Source organism: Rhea americana, unplaced genomic scaffold, assembly GCF_003343005.1.
Source record: "Rhea americana isolate MKP2758 unplaced genomic scaffold, rheAme1 scaffold_136, whole genome shotgun sequence".
NCBI lineage: Eukaryota > Metazoa > Chordata > Aves > Rheiformes > Rheidae > Rhea > Rhea americana.
In genome coordinates, this window is record NW_028185439.1 from 1,643,847 (window position 1) to 1,661,329 (window position 17,483).

General features: G+C 56.0%; 2 protein-coding genes across 5 annotated transcripts; both read left to right on the top strand.

Moving 5' to 3' along the window:
* The first annotated feature begins 1,285 nt into the window (after positions 1-1,285).
* On the top strand, positions 1,286-8,354 carry MPL (MPL proto-oncogene, thrombopoietin receptor). 4 transcript variants are annotated; one of them, XM_085298199.1, is made up of 12 exons: positions 1,286-1,751; positions 4,109-4,247; positions 4,624-4,799; positions 5,134-5,399; positions 5,474-5,630; positions 5,840-5,969; positions 6,333-6,505; positions 6,608-6,750; positions 6,933-7,092; positions 7,271-7,358; positions 7,508-7,595; positions 7,675-7,999. In XM_085298199.1, exons 1-12 carry the CDS (start codon positions 1,481-1,483, stop codon positions 7,849-7,851), a joined length of 1,968 nt encoding a protein of 655 aa, XP_085154325.1. In that variant the 5' UTR covers positions 1,286-1,480; the 3' UTR covers positions 7,852-7,999. The 4 variants fall into 4 exon arrangements, with proteins under 4 accessions (XP_085154325.1, XP_085154323.1, XP_085154324.1 ...); XM_085298197.1 differs by lacking the exon at positions 7,675-7,999 and adding an exon at positions 8,010-8,354 and having other exon boundaries at positions 1,291-1,751; positions 7,511-7,595; XM_085298198.1 differs by lacking the exon at positions 7,675-7,999 and adding an exon at positions 8,010-8,354 and having other exon boundaries at positions 1,291-1,751; positions 4,702-4,799.
* A 318-nt stretch (positions 8,355-8,672) lies between these two features.
* Positions 8,673-15,070, top strand: CDC20 (cell division cycle 20). The gene is made up of 11 exons (XM_085298200.1): positions 8,673-8,742; positions 8,937-9,139; positions 9,768-9,913; positions 10,686-10,782; positions 11,395-11,523; positions 12,249-12,445; positions 13,144-13,238; positions 13,597-13,828; positions 14,056-14,181; positions 14,316-14,433; positions 14,810-15,070. The coding sequence occupies exons 2-11, from the start codon at positions 8,941-8,943 to the stop codon at positions 14,986-14,988; spliced, it is 1,518 nt and encodes a 505-aa protein (XP_085154326.1). The 5' UTR covers positions 8,673-8,742; positions 8,937-8,940; the 3' UTR covers positions 14,989-15,070.
* The last annotated feature ends 2,413 nt before the right edge of the window (positions 15,071-17,483 follow it).

The window sequence follows — 17,483 nt, forward strand, 5'->3', positions numbered from 1 at the left end:
GGGCTTGGTCTTTAGCTTCCTAAGCCATAGGTGTGCGGTCAAACTAGTCATCTAATCATCCTCTAGAGCCTGTAGGAAGTAATGGCCATTCCTCCAGAGCCTGTTATCCCATCCCAAGGTAGATGCCTAAGTATTATATCTGGCATTTGTTTGTCTGGGAAATATTTTTTTTCCCCAGATCATGGTTCAAATGTGTTGATACCATTGTGATTTTCCATACCAGCCTCCAGTGCTATTTAGTGTCAACTGCAGCCATTAACAAGCAACCTCTCTTTCCCCACCACTGAGGTCCTTAGTGAAATGGTAACTCAGACTGGCCCGATAACACGTGCTGCTGGCCTTGCACCTCCTCTTGCGCTATTGAGCCAAGGCTGCTGCGGGGAATGGCATGTGAGGCAGCGCCACTGGTCTTGCTGAAGCAAAGGTTATGCTTCTTGCTTCTCTGACTGCAGAGCCCATTAGGCGGATAGAGAAGGAAGTGGGATTGGTTTGACCAAATTTGACCATGACAAATTGGTGGTGCCTGTTCCTCCTCTCCTCTCTGTGCCCTGGGGCTGGTGGTACTGTCACCTACTGCTTCAGAGTCAGGAGAAGGCAGCAAGCCCACCCTCGTGGCACAGTGAGGAGGTGCGCACAAGCACTAGTGAGGTGGTAGTGCCTGAGGCCTGGATGGCGCTCCCCAGGGACACTATTGTCCTGTACCACAGCCAATGGCAGCATCTAAAACTGGTCCAGCTGTGGCCTCTCCCTCCAGTGGCCTAGCTGCATAGCACCATGTTGTGGTGGCAGATGGGCACAAAGCAGGGTGGCTCTGTGGGACAGTACTGTGGTCCTGCATTTGTGTCACATGCATGTAGCCAACACTCTGCATGTGTTTTTGTGTGTGTGTATGTGTGTGTGTGCATACGTGTGTGTGTGTTGGTACTGCAAGTCTAAGGTGGTGGCTCCTCTCCCTTCCCTTTCTAAGGGCTACTTTTGGCTTTGGGAGCAGATGCAAGATTGGTCTGGGGGAAATAGAGAGGAGCTCTGGGGCTCTGCCCAGTTGCTTCAAACATGACTGCAGGTCTTAGAGTTGTGTTGTGGCATAAAGGCCATGGCATCCCAATCACTGCATGTGCTATGGCACCATGAGTGTCCATGTGGGCCCTACYAATGCTCCCAGTGACTGTAGTCCTCCTCCTGGGAGGGCCCCAGGGATGGTGTTGCTGGTCTGTGTGGAGCAGACCTGACACTGTGGTGCCAGGGCCCTGTGAAGGGCAGCATGGGGTGGRACTGCACTGACTTCCCTCGCCCCATGGTCCTCAACAGGGGCCTCACTCRTTTCTCAGGGGTTGTTTTTCTTCCTATTCCAGCCTCCCAGTGTGCCCGGTAGCCACAAGGGCAGGACGTGCTGCCTATCTGATAGGAGCAGTCTCTCTTGGCACTGCGGCTGGCGGAGAGGCCACAGCGCGGTGGTTTCAGGCACGGGGAAGTGCCGGCAATGGGGGCGGAGGGAGCCTTTCAGCCAGGCTTCCTGAGCAGCAAAGTTGACACTTCCCAGATAAAGGTATTGCCTGTAGGCACTCCAGCAGCAAGTCAGGGCACTGGAAAGAGTGGAGCTGGGGTACACGCTGTCCCATGCCCCAGGGCAGTTCCACACGGGGCAGGGATGGCCACCTGGCTGCACCAGGGGTGGCTTCTTTCCCTGCTTGTGGAGATCCTGCTCAGCCTCCGCAGCCCAGCTTTGCCCCCTGAGCCAGTAACATCTGAAGGTAGGTCCTGGGGGKTTGTTTTCTTCTGCAGAGGATGAGCCAGAGGGATGTAGTATGCAGTCCCTGTGCATGAGGCAGCGAGCGCCCCCAGAGCAGTACAGGATGAGGGCTCCTCCTCCTCCTCTGCACTGCAGGGTGCTTGGGCAAGCACAGAGCCTGGCACCTGATGGAAAGGTTTTAAGGGGTGTGAGTGGGGCTGCAGCTGTGCAGATGGCCAGGCACAAGGGTCAGGGTGAAAGGGGTTCTGCAGGGTGCTTGTGGCCCCTGGGTGGAAACAAAGAGAGTGAGCTGGGGTGGGTACTTGAGGTGGRCAATGGAGCCCCGATCTCACCCATGGGACCCTCCAGTGTGCCTGGAGGAAGAGGGGTCCCTGCTGCCTGCAGRAAAAAATAGGCAGCCCCAGAGCAGCCCTTGTGAATGGCAGCACACAGCCCCAGGCCCGGCTCCCAGCCCCATGGGCTCGCTTGGAGTCACGCTGCTCCCTGCCCCATGCAGGTAATGGAAAGGAGCTCTTTGCTTTTCTGTTGCTTTTGCACTCATCCTTTAAGAGCCCACACATGATCTCTGGCCAGACTGCTACAGGAGACTCAGGAACACGACACTWGGCCCAAACTGCTGTTTTAAGTTAACTCCCTTAGGCACAGGGCCTCCCTCACGAGCAGCCTCAGCCCCTGACCTGCCCCTGGCTGCCCAATGCAGCTTTAGGAAGCTGGGTAGGAGGGTTGGACTTGGACACCACAGCAGCCCAGGACAGGGGTGCAAGGAAGGACAGGGCTCATCCTCCCTCTGCTCACAGCCTCGGCAGGGCCRCTTTGCCCTTAGACTGCTGCTGGCTGAACAGCATTATGTCTAAGCACTGTTCACCTGGATTGCCATGCTGTACAGTGAGTTTGCTGAAGGAAGTTGCTAACATAGAGTGGAGAGGTTCCACAGGACTGGTGCAAGCTCCTACCTGCATTGTGGGATGGAGCTTGAGCAGAGGGAAGCAAGTGCCTGCATCTTCTGGCCATGGGGCTCATCCCCCATCCCCCAGCATGGCCTGTCGCAGCCAGGGAAGGCCTGGTGCTGGCACGAGGTGCAGATGGCCCAGCCAGGCAGGGCAGGCTGGGGCAGGAGGGTGCAGAAAGGGAAGAGCAAGGTAGGAGAGAGAATTGTGGCAAGGAGGCTGTGGTCTGCATCAAGAGACATGTGTGGGCTGGGGAGGGAAGGCAATGCTGGGCTGGGAAGGGAGGAAGGGAGCTAGGGGGTCAGGGCAAGGGGGAACAGGGGGACACTGGGAGGGTGGCAAGGACATCAGGGACTGTCCTTGCTCTTGTGCTCACTCCTTTCATCTTGCAGTGGCTCAGCCAGCTGCAGGGCTGTGCATGAGGCTCCAGAGCACAGAATGGGCACCCTCAGCACATGGAGCAGGGCCAGGCGACAGCACACACCGTGTTGTGATGTTCTCCAGCTGAGGGCAGCTCTCGGGGGGAACAGGGTATTTCCCAAGAGGAGGCTGGGGCAGCCCCTGGGCCGGAAGCCATGAGAGAGGAGGATGCTGGAGCTGTGATGGAGAAGCAGTGAGGCAGCTTATGTTGGCTCTATTCCCTGCATTGTACGTCTGTGTCCTTCAGGGCTGTCCGCTTCTCCATGCCAATGGGGATAGGAAGTTCCTGCTGCGTGCAGCACTCCCTGCTGAGGGGTCCCACACGGGCTGTGCTCTTCTTTACCCCTGTGATGACAGGGAGGGCAACTCACCAAGCAGGCTGGAGAAACCCACAGCCCACTGAGCTGCCCCTGCTGAGGTGCGAGCAGYCCCCACACTCAGGATGGTGGCCAGTGAGCAGCTTGGGCAGCTGCCCTGTGCACCCCTACGCCAGCCCCAGGGCCCTTTCCCTCTCCCCTGGGGCGCTGCTCCTCCTTATCTCACTTCCGCGCGCCTTTCCGCAGCCAGTGCTATCTCTGGCGTGAGCAGGGCAGGGGGTGCTTCCCACTGATCTCCAGGCCCAGCAGAGCCWGGGCCTGGGCCTGAGCCTTGCTCTGACCACAGAGCTATTTTGGGATGTTTGTTTGTCCCAAAGGACCCCATGTGCTGAGGAAGGGGGAGAAGTGAGGGTTGGTTGGCAAGGCCCCGTGACACCAGCCAGGACCCTCGCATGAACTGGCAAGTGAGCCTGCGTACTACATACCTCCCACGGTGTCACGGCTGGCAGGGGAACATTTGCATCCACTCTGTGGCCCCAGGGTAGGCACAGCCATGCTACCCCAAGCTCCCTGCAGTGACAGGCCTCAGGGCTGAGATGGCATGGGACATGGAGGGGTACACATGCAGGATGGGGTTGTGCCTGGGGGCTCCTTTATGCCCGTGCTCCTCCCAGATGCTGCGCTCCTGAATGAGGTGCCTGAGGACATCCTCTGTTTTTCCCGCTCCTTTGAGGACCTCACATGCTTCTGGGATGAAGAGGAGGAGGAAGAGGCCACGAGTGGGAAGTGCCACTTCTACTACTGGTACAGCAGGTAGGAGTGGTACCGATGCTGCCCAGSCCCCGCTTGGCCCAGCCTGGCACAGGCTGAGGTGTACAGGGCCCAGCTCCTGTGGCACCCACTGCACTGGGGTTCTCCATGGYCATCCCCCAGGTGCATGGAGAGGCTGGAGAGCCTGCTGCGAGCTACAGGGTAGTTATTGTATGCTCACGGCAGGGCTGGAACTGCTGGTGTCCCAGGTCTTGCCTCAGTCTCACCAGAAAGGTGTCCTGTGATGGGCTGGGGTGCRGGAAAGGGGCTGGTAGCACCTTTGGCTGCTGAGGTCTTAGTGCTATGTCCCAGGATCCCTCTCCTCCAGCCTGGCCCCAGGTGGGATGTGCTGGAGGGTCCCTGACTCTCCGTTCTCTAGGGAGGTGCCCAAGGCGTGTGCAGTTTCCACGCAGAGCCGTGGGGCCAGTGGGATGCGGCATGTCTGCGTGTTTCCCAGCCAGGATGTGCGGCTCTTCAGCCAGCTCTCCATCCTCATTGTGAATGCCACCACCAATCAAACCAAATACTYGCGGGAGCTCAGCGTGGATGCAGTGGGTGAGTCCCTCCCGTGGTACAGTGCCCACATGGCAACAGCTGGCCCCAGCCAGGGCTCCAGGTTGCTCCTTGGACTCCATTCTCTATCCTCCCTGCTTCTCTGCCCACCATGGTCCTTGCTGTGGGCAGGCTTGGACCAGGCCCACACAGTGCCAGCCTGCAGAAGTCCCTGCTGGAGCTGGCAATACCTCAGATCCTGCACAATGAGGTCTGGCAGGGAGGCACCCCCGGGATGATGGCAGGGTCTCCTCCAGCTCCTCAGCACAACACACTGAGGCCGTGCCTGTACAGGGGCTGCTGCAGGAGGGTCAACACTCTGGCATGTTCCTCGCAGGTCTCATTGCCCCACCAACAAACATCACAGCCACCTGGACTGGCACGGCAGGGCAGCTATGGGTCACCTGGCAGCCCCCACTTGCCGACTACCTGAACTTCTTCCTCTACGAGGTTCGTTACTGTGTGGAGGTCTCTGGGGAGGCACCCTGCAGCRTAACACTGGACCCCAGCGGGCAGCGCCCTGGGGACTTATTGGTCCTACAGGCCAGCAGCACCCTGGTGCCCACACCTGAAGGAGATGCAACCTCCCTGGGTGCAGAACAAGTATGTACAGGGGCCAGGGCTGGGCAGGGGCTTGGGGGCCACGGCTGCTCCTCAGCCTCATCCCTCTCCTGCAGCGACTGGTACAGACCAACAGCTGGGTGCTGCTTCGGGACCTGCAACCTGGGGTGAGGTACCACATCCAGGTGCGCAGCAAGCCTGATGGCCTCTCCATGGATGGCGTGTGGGGCCCCTGGTCCCAGGCAGTAGCTGCAGAGACACCCCACTCCTCTGGTGAGCGGCAGTTCCGACTGTCAGGGCTCTGCATGAGACATCAGACCAAGCACAGGGCTGAGCCCAGCGGGGAAGGTGCACATACCCCAGGGGTATGATGGTTGGAGGTCTTGGGGGTAGAAGAGGTGCAGCACCCAGGGCTTGGAGGGCTTAGGGTGAGGGGAAGCAGCTCTCTCTCTGCCCTGGCTCCTGTGCTCTTGCCTGCCCAGGAGACATCAGCCTGCTCTGCACCACCCCTGACCTGCAGCATGTGCGCTGCGAGTGGAGGTGGGACCCGACAGACACCAGCAGCTCCCACGAGCTCTTCTACCAGGCACCCCAGARCAGGGCTGGCAAAAGGTAAAGGCATGCCCAGACACAGTGCTCATGGGCAGGGGGAGCGCACCCCGGAGACTCCCGCCTTGCACATTGCTGTGTCTGGCATTGTGCCCCCTGCACCATGCCCTGCCATGCTGCTTCACACCGTGCCACTTGCCCACGCATGCTGCACCTCCCACCACCACACCAGCCCCTGCTAACTCTCCAACTTGGGGCTGCCCTGGCTTTCCTGAACAAGGGCAAGAGGGCTAGGCAGTGCTGGCCTGATGGGGACAGGAGTGACTTTGCCCCAGGAGAGAACCCCACAGCTGAGCAGAGCTGGCAGAGGGTGAGGGCAGCAGGGCTGCAGCCGAGGCGCTGACATGCTTCCTGTTCCCTCCGCAGGGAAGAAACATGGCAGCTGTGCAAGATGGTAGGTGTGAGGGCCCAGGGTACCCACACCTGCACATTTCAGCCCAGAGCTGGCAGTGCCATCTCTGTCCTGGTGAACGTCACCTGGCCTCACACACGGCCCACTCTCAGCTACTTCAAGGAACCCTTCTGGTTGCACCAGGCTGGTGAGTTCCAGCACCGGTGCTGCCTGCAGCTGGCTGGCAGGAGGCCCTTCAGACTCCGAGGGAGCAGGGTYCCCTGGCAGTGACATGTCCCTGTCTTCACAGTGCTCACAGACCCCCCACAGCTCCTGCAGGCCACAGTGGTGCAGGGCCGGTTTATCCTGCAGTGGGTGCCACCCCTGGAGGAGCTGGAAGAGCAGCTGGTTTATCAGCTCCGCTATTCAGTGGAGAATAGCCATGACTGGAAGGTAATGGGGTGGGCAGGCACTCTCTGCCCACCACAGCCAGGGTTCCTCCAAACAGCCCTGACCCTTCTCTGCTGCTGGTACTCAGCCCCTGCCTGGGGTGAGGCAGGACAGACCCTAGTCCCAGTTCTGCCCTTCTGTAGCTCCACAGCAGCTGTCATCTCTAATTCATCTCTACCTTGCAGGTCTTGCAAGTCCCACGGGCAGCCAGGAAAGAAGTCCTGGACCTGCGCCCTGGCGCCCGCTACCTTGCCCAGGTGCGAGCCCAGCCCAGTGGGCCATGGTACCAGGGCAAATGGAGCGCCTGGTCCAAACCTGTTGTGGTTGATGCCTCTGCTGATGCGGGTAAGGAGTGGGGCAGGAGTGGAGGCTGTGGCTGGATAAGCCGTAGGGCAGAAGGCRAAAGACTGAGGATGCTGGAAATGAGATGTGCAGCACTGGGCAGAGGGTGACAGGGCTATGAGGGGCACAAGGACATAGGCCCGGGAATCTCTGCCTTCTCAATGCTCCTCCTCCAACCCAGGCTGGATCATCCCAAGTGTTCTGGTGGTGCCACTGCTCTTCACAGGAATGCTCTTGGGGCTGAGGTGCACCTTCCCCTCCCTGTATAGGTAAGGCCTGAAATGCACACACCTCTTATCTGCACCTCATTGGGGTGTGTGCAGCACAACACCTGAGCACCCTGTCCTATGGGCTCTCCATAGGGCAGGGCACACCTGGACTGGGGTTTGCCTTTCACACCTCTCTTTCTCCTACTCAGCAGCATGAAGCAGAAGCTCTGGCCACCTGTCCCAGACCTGCACCGTGCACTGGGCAACTTCCTCATTGAGAGCAGCAAATACAGCCAGGTGAGGACACTGTAGCAGCATCCCCAGAGTGGGGAACTGCCTTGACCCCAACACTTCACAGTCACTCTCTGCTCTACAGCTAAGCCCTCTCCAGCATCCCAGCCACAGGAGCACCTTCCCAGCCCCCCACTTCAGACTTGGAGAAGAGTGCACAGAGCCCAGGGAACATCTTCTGAGCCCCCAGATTGCCCGCAGGGACCTCAAGCCCACAGGGCCCAGATGTGGCAATGGCTTGGCTCCAGGGTCAGGGCTGTGAGGCACCAGGCTGGTCAACATGGCTCCCAAGGGGCACCTTGGGGCACCCAACATGGCTCCCCAGGGACACCTCAGGAGACCCAACATGGCTCCCCGCGGACACCTCAAAGCACCCCATGCCGCAAGAGCCGCCCTGACCGAGTCTGCTCTCTTCCACAGACCAACGCCTTCTACAAGCAGCCCCCGGAGGACGCCGTGCTGCCCTGCCTGCTGGAGGTGCTGCCGGACCGGCGGGCCACGGAGCTGGCCATGCTGCCCAAGGCGCTGCCGGGGCGGGAGGAGGCCAGCRGCCCCCCGCAGGAGTACGGGGCTGGCAGGCTGCCCGGCGGCCTCCCAGCCAAGCGAGACCCACCATGGGGCTTCGCGCAGCGCCTCGCACCCACCACGGACATCGCCAACCAGTCCTATCTCCTCATGAGCGGCTGGGAGCCGCGGGGGCCGCCCTGAGCGCGGCCCGCGGGGCTCCCGCCTCCTCGCTTGTGCTATAAACGAGAAGCGGACAGACTCGGCCTCCTGTCCTTCGCGGCGCCCGCGGCTGCCCCCCTCATCTCCTTTGTCCTTCTCCCAGACCCCCCTCTTCCCCCGCCTCACACTGCCCCCAGCGGCCCCGGTTCGCAGGGCCCGGCGGCTCGGACCGGTTCCCACGAAAGCGGAGCGGCACGGTCCACCCCCCGGCCCAGCCCCTCGCCACCCTCCGACTGCCGGCCCCGGGGCCGCCCCCCGGCAGAGCCCCGCCCGCGCCGCCCTGCCCAGCCAATCGCGACGCGGCGCGCGGCGGTCGCCATGGCAGCGCGCGGCCGTTGGGTTTGAAGCGGCCAATGGGAGAAGCGGCCGCGCGGCGTTTAAGTGCGGTGCGGAGCGAGCTCACGAGAGCCTCAACCGGAGAGCGCAGGTGGTGAGGGGCGGCCGGGGCGGGGGGGGGGCCCGGCACCTCGGCACCCCGGCACCGCGGGGCGGGGGGCGCGATGGGGACGTGGGGGGCCCGCCCGGGGCAGGGGGCCCGCCCGGGGCAGGCTCGCGACGCGGCCCGGGCCCCTGCGCGGCGCCGCGCTGACGCCGCCTGCCCTCCTTCCCTCCCTCCCGCAGCGCCATGGCGCAGTTCGTGTTCGAGGCGGACCTGCACGGGCTGCTGAAGCTGGACACGCCGATCCCCAACGCGCCGCCGGCGCGGTGGCAGCGCAAGGCCAAGGAGAGCGGCGCCCCCGGGCCCAGCCCCGCCGCCGGCGTGTCGCCCATGAAGCCGGCCAACCGCTCCCACAGCGCCAGCAAGACGCCGTCCAAGACCCCCGGTGAGCGGCAGGCTGCTGCCCCCCGGTGGGTGGAGCGCGCCCGGGCCGCCCGCCTGCGCCGCGGGGGGCTCTGAGGCTCTAGCAGGCTGCCCTGGCCCACTCACTAGCCGGGTGAGAGGGGGGTGGTTACAGTGCCCCGGCTCCCGGGGGTCTCCTGCCCCCTCTTCCTGGGCGCGAGGTGGGCAGGGCCGGGTGCACCGAGTTGGGGTGAACTGCTGCCCCGCAGCAGGGCCTCGCTGGCCCAGCTCTGGGCTGTGGCACGTGTGGGAGTGTGTGTACTGACAGCTTTGCATGCTGCAACAGCGTTTTGGCATCCTCCTCATAGCTGGAAGCACTGAACTGRCTGCACTAGACCCAAGGATGTATCTAACAGCACTGAGATTGGGCTGGGTGGGTTGGGGACTGCCRGGATATGGCAAGGTGTAGAGGCCAGAAATACGAGTTATCTGTAACTTGTACAGAATGTGTAACAATGCTCTGAGTCATCATATGATCATGGCGCTTTACTGGTGGATGCTATGTAGTCTGTTGCGGGTAGAATGCCTTTTAGAGTGCTAGTTTTGCTGTGTTTCTCAAAAGCTCAGGCTGTCTGACAGCTGTAAGACAATATTTATGCATGTGAATACAGGTAAATCAGGATCCAAAATCCAGAGCACCCCAACAAAGGCTGGGGGGGATCGCTACATTCCCAACCGCAGCACTATGCAGATGGAGATGGCCAATTTTCTCCTAACCAAAGAGAATGACCCTGCAGAGGATTCCCCTACCAAGAAGGTGAGCATGCTGCTAGCTATATGATGACTGTTGTAATATGCATTATGCAATAGTTAATCCTTCTTAACCTTTTCCAGAGAAGCAAACTGTAAAACTTAAMAAAAGGGTTTGTGAGGCTAACAGCCACAGCTACCACAGCTTCCAGCTCTTGGCTTCAGGAGTCTGGGGTGAGGTGGAAGCTGTAGTGGCTGTCAGCAGAACTGGTKCACAGCTGCCGCAGAGGAGGCTGAGCATAGCTGCTCTTTGGGGATGTTTCCTTGGGTACAAGAAACTGTAGAGCCTCCTTAAACCTGTGTTTCCACTCTAATCAGTGCAGCTTATGATAGTAAAATTCAACTTTGAAGGAGTGATGAGGCTTTTAAATGAAGCATGCTACAGAGGCACAAAGCTGTGATCCTGCACGCAGTCAAACTGCTGGTGGTAGCTATTCGAGGAGAATGTCTGCACGGGGAACTATTCTGGAATGTGTTCTGAAATCTGTTTATGAAGCACATGGTCCCTTGTGGCTGCGGCTTCCCCTCYGGCAATGAGAATTGTTGAATTTGCTCCCCTTTCTGTAGGAAAACTTTGTGAGCAGGATGCAGTGCCAAGGTCTGAGGAAAAACTACTTTGAGCTGCCTATGTGCAACTGACTCCTACAGTACAGTCATGTACCTTCTGATTCTGGGAGAAGAGGGCTGAGCATATGCCCTGCCAGCTACAGTTTTGTCTGAGGTGCAGCATGGGCTTCGTATGTCAAATGAGTCATGCTGAGGGTGTTTGGTCTCTCTAGGAGCAACAGAAAGCCTGGGCAGTGAACCTGAATGGTTTTGATGTAGAAGAGGCAAAGATACTTCGCCTTAGTGGAAAGCCACAGAATGCTCCAGAAGGTATGATGCAGGGTCTGATGGTGAGTTGACTCAGCTGGAGATATTTGGGAAAGGGAACTGTAACTCAAACCTTATATTTGAACATGGGAGAGAACAACTGACTTCCTCAGAGCTCTTGAACACTGGTGTTTCCCTCCTAGCTTTTCTGAAGTAGAGGGTCTGGCAAAACAGCTGTGCTAAAGTTCATTACAAAACTTGAGCAGTGATTGCTTGTTGCAAACTTACACTGCAAATAGTAAATCTTCATGATGTCTGTAAAGGCCTCATGCTCTCTGCTGCRCGCTCTGTAGCTCAACTGTTTTTAAATGTGGCGTACAGAAAATCATGTGCTTTCCAGCTAAATGTATTCTTGTGAATTGGGGAACTGGAACCTATCCTGCTTCAGCTATTAACAGCCACTGATGTTGATTTAGTGGCAGTGGCAAGGACATTGATCCAGTCCAGGACTGGCACCTGCAGTGTGAGCACACATTGTGTTCTCTGTGGCAGAACTCATCTCTTCCCTCTGTTTGGGATTTGACTTTCATTGGCAGAGTCTACTAGCTGGGTGAGCAGTGATCAACCAAGAAGAAACAGTAACTTAGGATAACAAAGCTGTTCCTCTGCACACAGGCTATCAGAATAACCTGAAAGTGCTCTACAGTCAGAAGACCACACCTGGGTCCACCAGGAAGAATGGTAGATACATTCCATCAATGCCAGATCGAATTCTTGATGCACCAGAAATTCGCAATGACTATTGTAAGTAGGTTGTAACRGTGAGTGGGCATGGAGCTTGTTCTGCACTAGAGTGCCACTGGGAGGTGTCTGCTGATTCTTCTTGCTCTCTTGTTGAGAGAATAGATGAGCCCTGCCTCACTTCCCCAGCTGGGATGGGTTTGGGTGGGCAATTTAGTGCCACTTTTGCTCCTTGCTGATTTCTGTGAACTCCTTGTCCCACCRAAAAGGTACTTCTCATCTCTGAATAAGGCTTTGAAGAAGTCTTATTATAATCCATTGCACTTCCTCCCGCTTTTTTTTTTGTCTAGCTTGTCTAAATGCAACTTTGTTAAACTTTATTCTATGCTGAAACCTTTGCATGAGTCTGACCAAACCTAACCCACATCTATAAGCAAGATCTGAATGAAAACAAACACTGGCTACGTATTTTCTCCAGTAATTAGAGTGGTGTGCTTCTAGGAACTGGAGCTAACTTGGCTGAGTTGATGTCTAATGCATCCAGGCTTGCACTGACCACTTCTAGAGTGTCCGTGTGTAGCCTTATAGGAACAGTGGTCCAAAGTGCCGTGCAAGTGACTTGGTCCAGGGCTCTCTGACCTTGATAGCTGGGTACAGCGACTTTCAGGAGGCTGCGTCTTTACTGTGCATGTGCGTGACTGGCTTATGTGGCAGATGTAGCATCAGCACTGGGTGAAAGTTCTTGGCTGCAGTGCTGTGCTGAGATGCATTGCTTTTCCAAATTGTAGATCTGAATCTCATTGACTGGAGCTCTCAGAACTTCCTGGCAGTGGCTCTGGACAACTCTGTGTATCTGTGGAATTACTCCTCTGGGGAGATCATCCAGCTGCTGCAGATGGAGCATCCAGATGATTATGTTTCTTCTGTGTCATGGATTAAAGAAGGAAACTACCTTGCTGTTGGCACAAGTAATGCTGAAGTCCAGGTGAGCGTAGGAATAAAGCTAGAGGKGTCATCTAGGGATTGCTGAAGTTGTGGACTTTGGACAAAGTCTTGACTAGCACCAAAAGGATACAGTGCATTTGGATTTGTCTTCCTCCCACRGGTGGGAGGAATGTAGGGTGTGTGGGGGCCTTACCTCAGTTAAGTGATGAGTTGCTGGCTTTGACAGGAGGCTGCCAAGTGAAATGGGTGACTTGTGATAGAGGAATGCACAGAACATCTCAGAGGACAATGTACTCTGGCATGTTAGATAATGGGTATTATCTGAAGGAGTCCTTACAGTCATATCAACAGGAGGTAGCACGAATTCAAAGTAGCTGTGCATGTCTTTGCTGTCTGCTGCTACTCTCTAATAGGCTGTGTGTAGCTTTCACTGCAGTCTTGTCTACCAGTGGCTGTTCCACTGACTAGTGAGGGTGCAAAGCCTAGTGGGGAGTCTGCATCCAGCTGTGGCCAGACTTCTGGGCAGTGACTAACTGCAGCAGGAGGCAGTGTTTGGCTTTAGGATTTTCTAGCATCTGGATTTACTTTCTGTTCTGTAGGCATGAGGTACAAATTTGTATCTGTTCCCACACTGAAAAGGTTGAATGCCAAAGCTTATAAGGCTCCATGGGCAAAGATGAGGGTGCCATTGGCTAGATTTTCTGGTACACTGGAGAACTTAGTGCTCTGCCTTTCTAGCTATGGGACATACAGCAGCAGAAACGTCTCCGAAATATGATCAGTCATTCTTCACGTGTGGGGTCCCTCAGCTGGAACAGCTACATCCTCTCCAGGTAAAATTGTAYGTTAGTGTGGGCAAATGGCACGTCCAGCTGTTGCAGATTCTGATCTCTAACTCACACTATGTGTGAATCTGGGATGGCTTGGAGGAAGTTCTGGCCTGGCTTGGGATTCTTATTCAGCCCATTCATTGGGCCATGGGTAGAAGGGCTCTCTTTTCCCTTGCTCTTTGTGCTGCAGTTGCTAATCCTGTGGCTGCCTTGACAACTCATCTCAACAGCCCAGTGACACTGGTAATACTAGCTGAAATCCAGCAGCAGCTAAGGCAGTCTAGCAATACACAAGCACAAAGATGGCTTGCAGTGAAAAGATGTGCCCACCTGACCCTGCAAACCTCCCTTCTCTCTCCAGTGGAGCACGAACCGGCCATATCCACCACCACGATGTGAGAGTGGCTGAGCACCATGTGGCCACACTTGCTGGCCACACACAGGAGGTTTGTGGACTCAAGTGGTCTTTAGATGGTCGCTACTTAGCCAGCGGGGGCAATGACAACCTGGTGAATATCTGGCCGTGTACTCAAGGGGACGGTGGTGACTTTGCTCCTGTACAGACCTTCACTCAGCACCAGGGTGCTGTCAAGGTGAGTGTATGGCTGCTGTTGGTGAGGTGTGGGCATATGTTTGTATACAAGGCAGACATGGAGCACTTGGTATGCTGTGCAAGGATCTACTGAACTTCTCCCCTCCCTAGAGGGAGACTGCAGTGTGTAGAGGGGCTGCCCTAGTGCTGTTGTGACTTGGGCCATTGAARGTGCAGTATGGAGCAGATTGCCTCTTGTGTGTCTTAAAACTAACACTTTTCTTACAGGCTGTGGCCTGGTGTCCATGGCAGTCAAATGTTCTAGCCACTGGAGGTGGGACTAGTGACAGACACATCCGGATTTGGAACGTGTGTTCTGGCACCTGCCTCAGTGCTGTTGATGCCCATTCTCAGGTGAGGCAAACATCTGTACAGAGTGGTTTGCTTCTGAGGTCTAGGGGAATGGCAAAGGAGGGAACTATCAYGGGCTTGTCTCTGGGTAAACAGTTTCTGCATGAGCAGCTTGCCTTTTACCTGCCTTTTYCCAGGTTTGCTCTATTCTGTGGTCAACAAACTACAAGGAGTTCATCTCAGGCCATGGCTTTGCACAGAATCAGCTGGTGGTATGGAAGTATCCAACAATGGCCAAGGTCACTGAGCTCCGAGGTAGGTTGGGCCCCTTGCCTGGGGCAAGGAAGGGAAAGGCTGCCATAGATTAAAGGCTGGTGTGATCTTTGGTTTGAGCAGACTTCTGAGGTCTTGYGTGAAGTATCAGTGACAGAATAGTGTCCAGGGGAATGCTGCTAGAGGGAGGCACCTCCATGGGATGCTGTGGAGAGACTGAGGCTCCAAATGCATGCCTAGGGTGTGAACCTAGCCTGCCTTAGCATGATCTGGGGACAGCTGTGCATGCTGCAAGGGGTTGGTGGGGCTCATGTGGGTACATGGCAGCAAAATGTGGTGTGAATGCAACTGTTGTAGAACCAGGCGGAGTGGAGCATGGGGCCATCAGCCCAGCCCTGACTGCATAACTCTTCCTCAGGTCACACAGCCAGGGTCCTGAATCTGACCATGAGCCCAGATGGCTCGACAGTGGCATCAGCAGCTGCTGATGAAACTCTGCGGCTCTGGCGCTGTTTTGAGATGGACCCCATAAAGAAGAAGGAAAAAGAGAAGGCAAACAGTGCCAAAAGCAGCATTATTCACCAGGGCATTCGATAAGTGCACAGTGTTGCTGGTGGGAGGGGGGGAAATGGGCCTATACTGTACAGTATTTTAATGTTAATAAACATCTTCAGTTTGATATTTTATCTTTTTATGGAGTTTGGTGGAAGAAATGTCCATGGCCTGAAGTACCAGGTAACCCTTTCTAAAAGGCTGGGACTTSGGCAAGTGGCAGAGCTGTCTTGTTCTTTAAGGTCAGCTTGCAGGCAGACTAAGCTTAGCAGAGCTCCTTGATCTGGGGAAAGGAATGCTGCTATGTTGACAGGAGCACTTCTATCTCAGCCAGGACAGGTTTGTCATGTGTCAGCACAAACATCCTGGCTACAACTGCAGCCCTACCTGAAGGGCTGGGGCTTACCCCTACCCTACCAGAGGAAGCAGCAGCACTGAAAGACCCAAGTCTGGGCTCTCTTCTTGCAGCAGTAACTGCTCTTAGGAAGAAGCTGATGTTCCTTTAGCAAAGCTCTACCAAGAAAACTCAGCCTTCTTGGTATATCTAATCTTTCTCAAACCATAAGCYCTGAAGCTGCCTGGTCTTTAGTGGTTGGATATCAGTTCTGCTGTCTTGGCTGTGGTACAAAAAAAGAGGGCTGTTAATGACCACTCTTCTTGGCTTCATTTAGAAGCAGTTATGGCTTGAGAAAGCTTCTAGTTGTCTTCTCCTAACAGATTRTCAAAGCTCCTGCAGTATTCCTGAGGAGGAGAGGGCAGGGGTGAAGGAGGCTCAGCATCCCTTAAGCAATGAGCTAGCTCTTGCTAAGGCAGGGATGTGTCCTTAACTTCTGTGGGTGGCTCTGGCCTGGAGCCTCAGCAATTTGGGGAGCTGTATTTAAGGCCTTTGCCTGCTGCATACAACTGCTGTGCTGCAGCCAGGAAGTCCAACACTAGGCTCTCCTTTATAGTGATAGGGTGAAAGAGCCATAGGTGGTGTGAGCTTAATTAGTGCCTAGTAGTGGTAAGGTGAGGACTACATTTTAATGGGGGGTGGAACACAAATACTAGTGCCCAGAGGGGGAATTTGGTAAATACAGCAACAGCTGTAAGAGCCTGGGAAAGCACTGAGGAAGAGTGCAGCAAATGCTGGGAAACAGTAAGTGTAAAACTTGATGCAAAAATGGAAGGGGTTAATCTGCATTGTCCCATCCAGCTTGGCACTCTGCTAGGTATTACCCCAGGAGCGGAGCAACCACAACATGGTGTGTTTACCTTAGTTATCCATCTTTAAAGCAGCCCTAATAACCTCCYTGTCCTCCCTCCTGGGGGTGGGGAGCCCTGATGCCAAGCTGAGGCTGTGCCTGTGCACAGGGAAGCGGGCTGATTTGGGGAGCAGGGGGAAGGAGAGGGTGCAGCAGTAGGAACCCTGCAGTGGCAGATGCTGCAGGTGCAGAGCTCAATTCCACAGCATTGGAGAAATAGGCACTCTCAGTCTTAGCTACGCTGATGCCCCAGCAGGGTAGTATATGCACTCACAACTTTTCTTTGACTTGASTAAAAGCCAGCTGGGCCAAAGCCAGGACACTGCTGCCCTGCTTGGCATGTTAGAGCCATGGTGTCAGGGGCTGCAACAGACCCATCAAGCTTGTCCTTCAGCTTGAACACAGCTGTGCCAGGGCCCACTACACCCATTCCAGCACAGCCAGGGGCTGTAGGGGAAGCCTGGAGAGCTGTACAGCTCTGATTAGCACCCTGGCCTCTACAAAGCCTGTGCCGCCCACTGCCCTACAATTAGCTGAGGGTAGATTATTAACCAGTTCCACCTTCCCCTTACACTGTACCACACTGTATCCAGCACCAGTCTCCTGCTTTGGCTCCTGATGTTTAAGCTGGCTAGAGCCTTCAAAAGTGAGCACCTAGCGCTGGTACTGTGGCCTGTGCTGAGGCTGGGTGGGAGGCCACCCACCAAGGCTGATGTGGGGCATGAGGGTGCACASAGCACCCCCAGGAGAAGGGGATGGTGGTATGAGGAAGAGCACACCCCATGGCAGCTGAGCAGGCACCATCCCTATAGGACTGCTAGCCCACACAGGAGGCAGAAAGAGTCAGCTCTGWCCTTTCTCTTCAGGAGCAAATCTCAGAACAGCAACTAGATTCAGGCAGGAACCTACACACAAGGCTTGACCCTTCCCCAGAGCTGAGCTGCAGTAGTAAAAGCCCCTGCCCCAGCCCTCATGCAGCCCTAACAAACAGTGGTATTAAAGCAGACTTGTCCTCTGCCMCCACAACTGATTAAGGCTTCCATTACTCAGCCTGGCTCATCAACTGTTCCTGACTCTGGAAGAAAGGCCTTGCATGCCTCAAAGCTGGTGTAATTTTTTCATGTAGTCCAGTATAATGCAGTTTATCTTTCTTTCACAGAGCCTGTCTTGCCTCTGTCCTGAGCACATACACCACCACCACCCCAGCACCATTGCTTTACACACCCATTCAAAGCCCTCTGAGCATTACTGGAAGGTGATGCTATTACTGTGTTCTGCCTTCGGCCACATTCTGGC

Excerpts from the sequence above, each read along its gene's own strand:
- CDC20 (XM_085298200.1), top strand. The coding sequence starts at position 8,941 with ATGGCGCAGTTCGTGTTCGAGGCGGACCTGCACGGGCTGCTGAAGCTG. Across the intron at positions 10,783-11,394 it reads GCCACAGAATGCTCCAGAAG|GCTATCAGAATAACCTGAAA; the intron begins GTATGATGCAGG and ends CTCTGCACACAG. Across the intron at positions 11,524-12,248 it reads AGAAATTCGCAATGACTATT|ATCTGAATCTCATTGACTGG; the intron begins GTAAGTAGGTTG and ends TCCAAATTGTAG.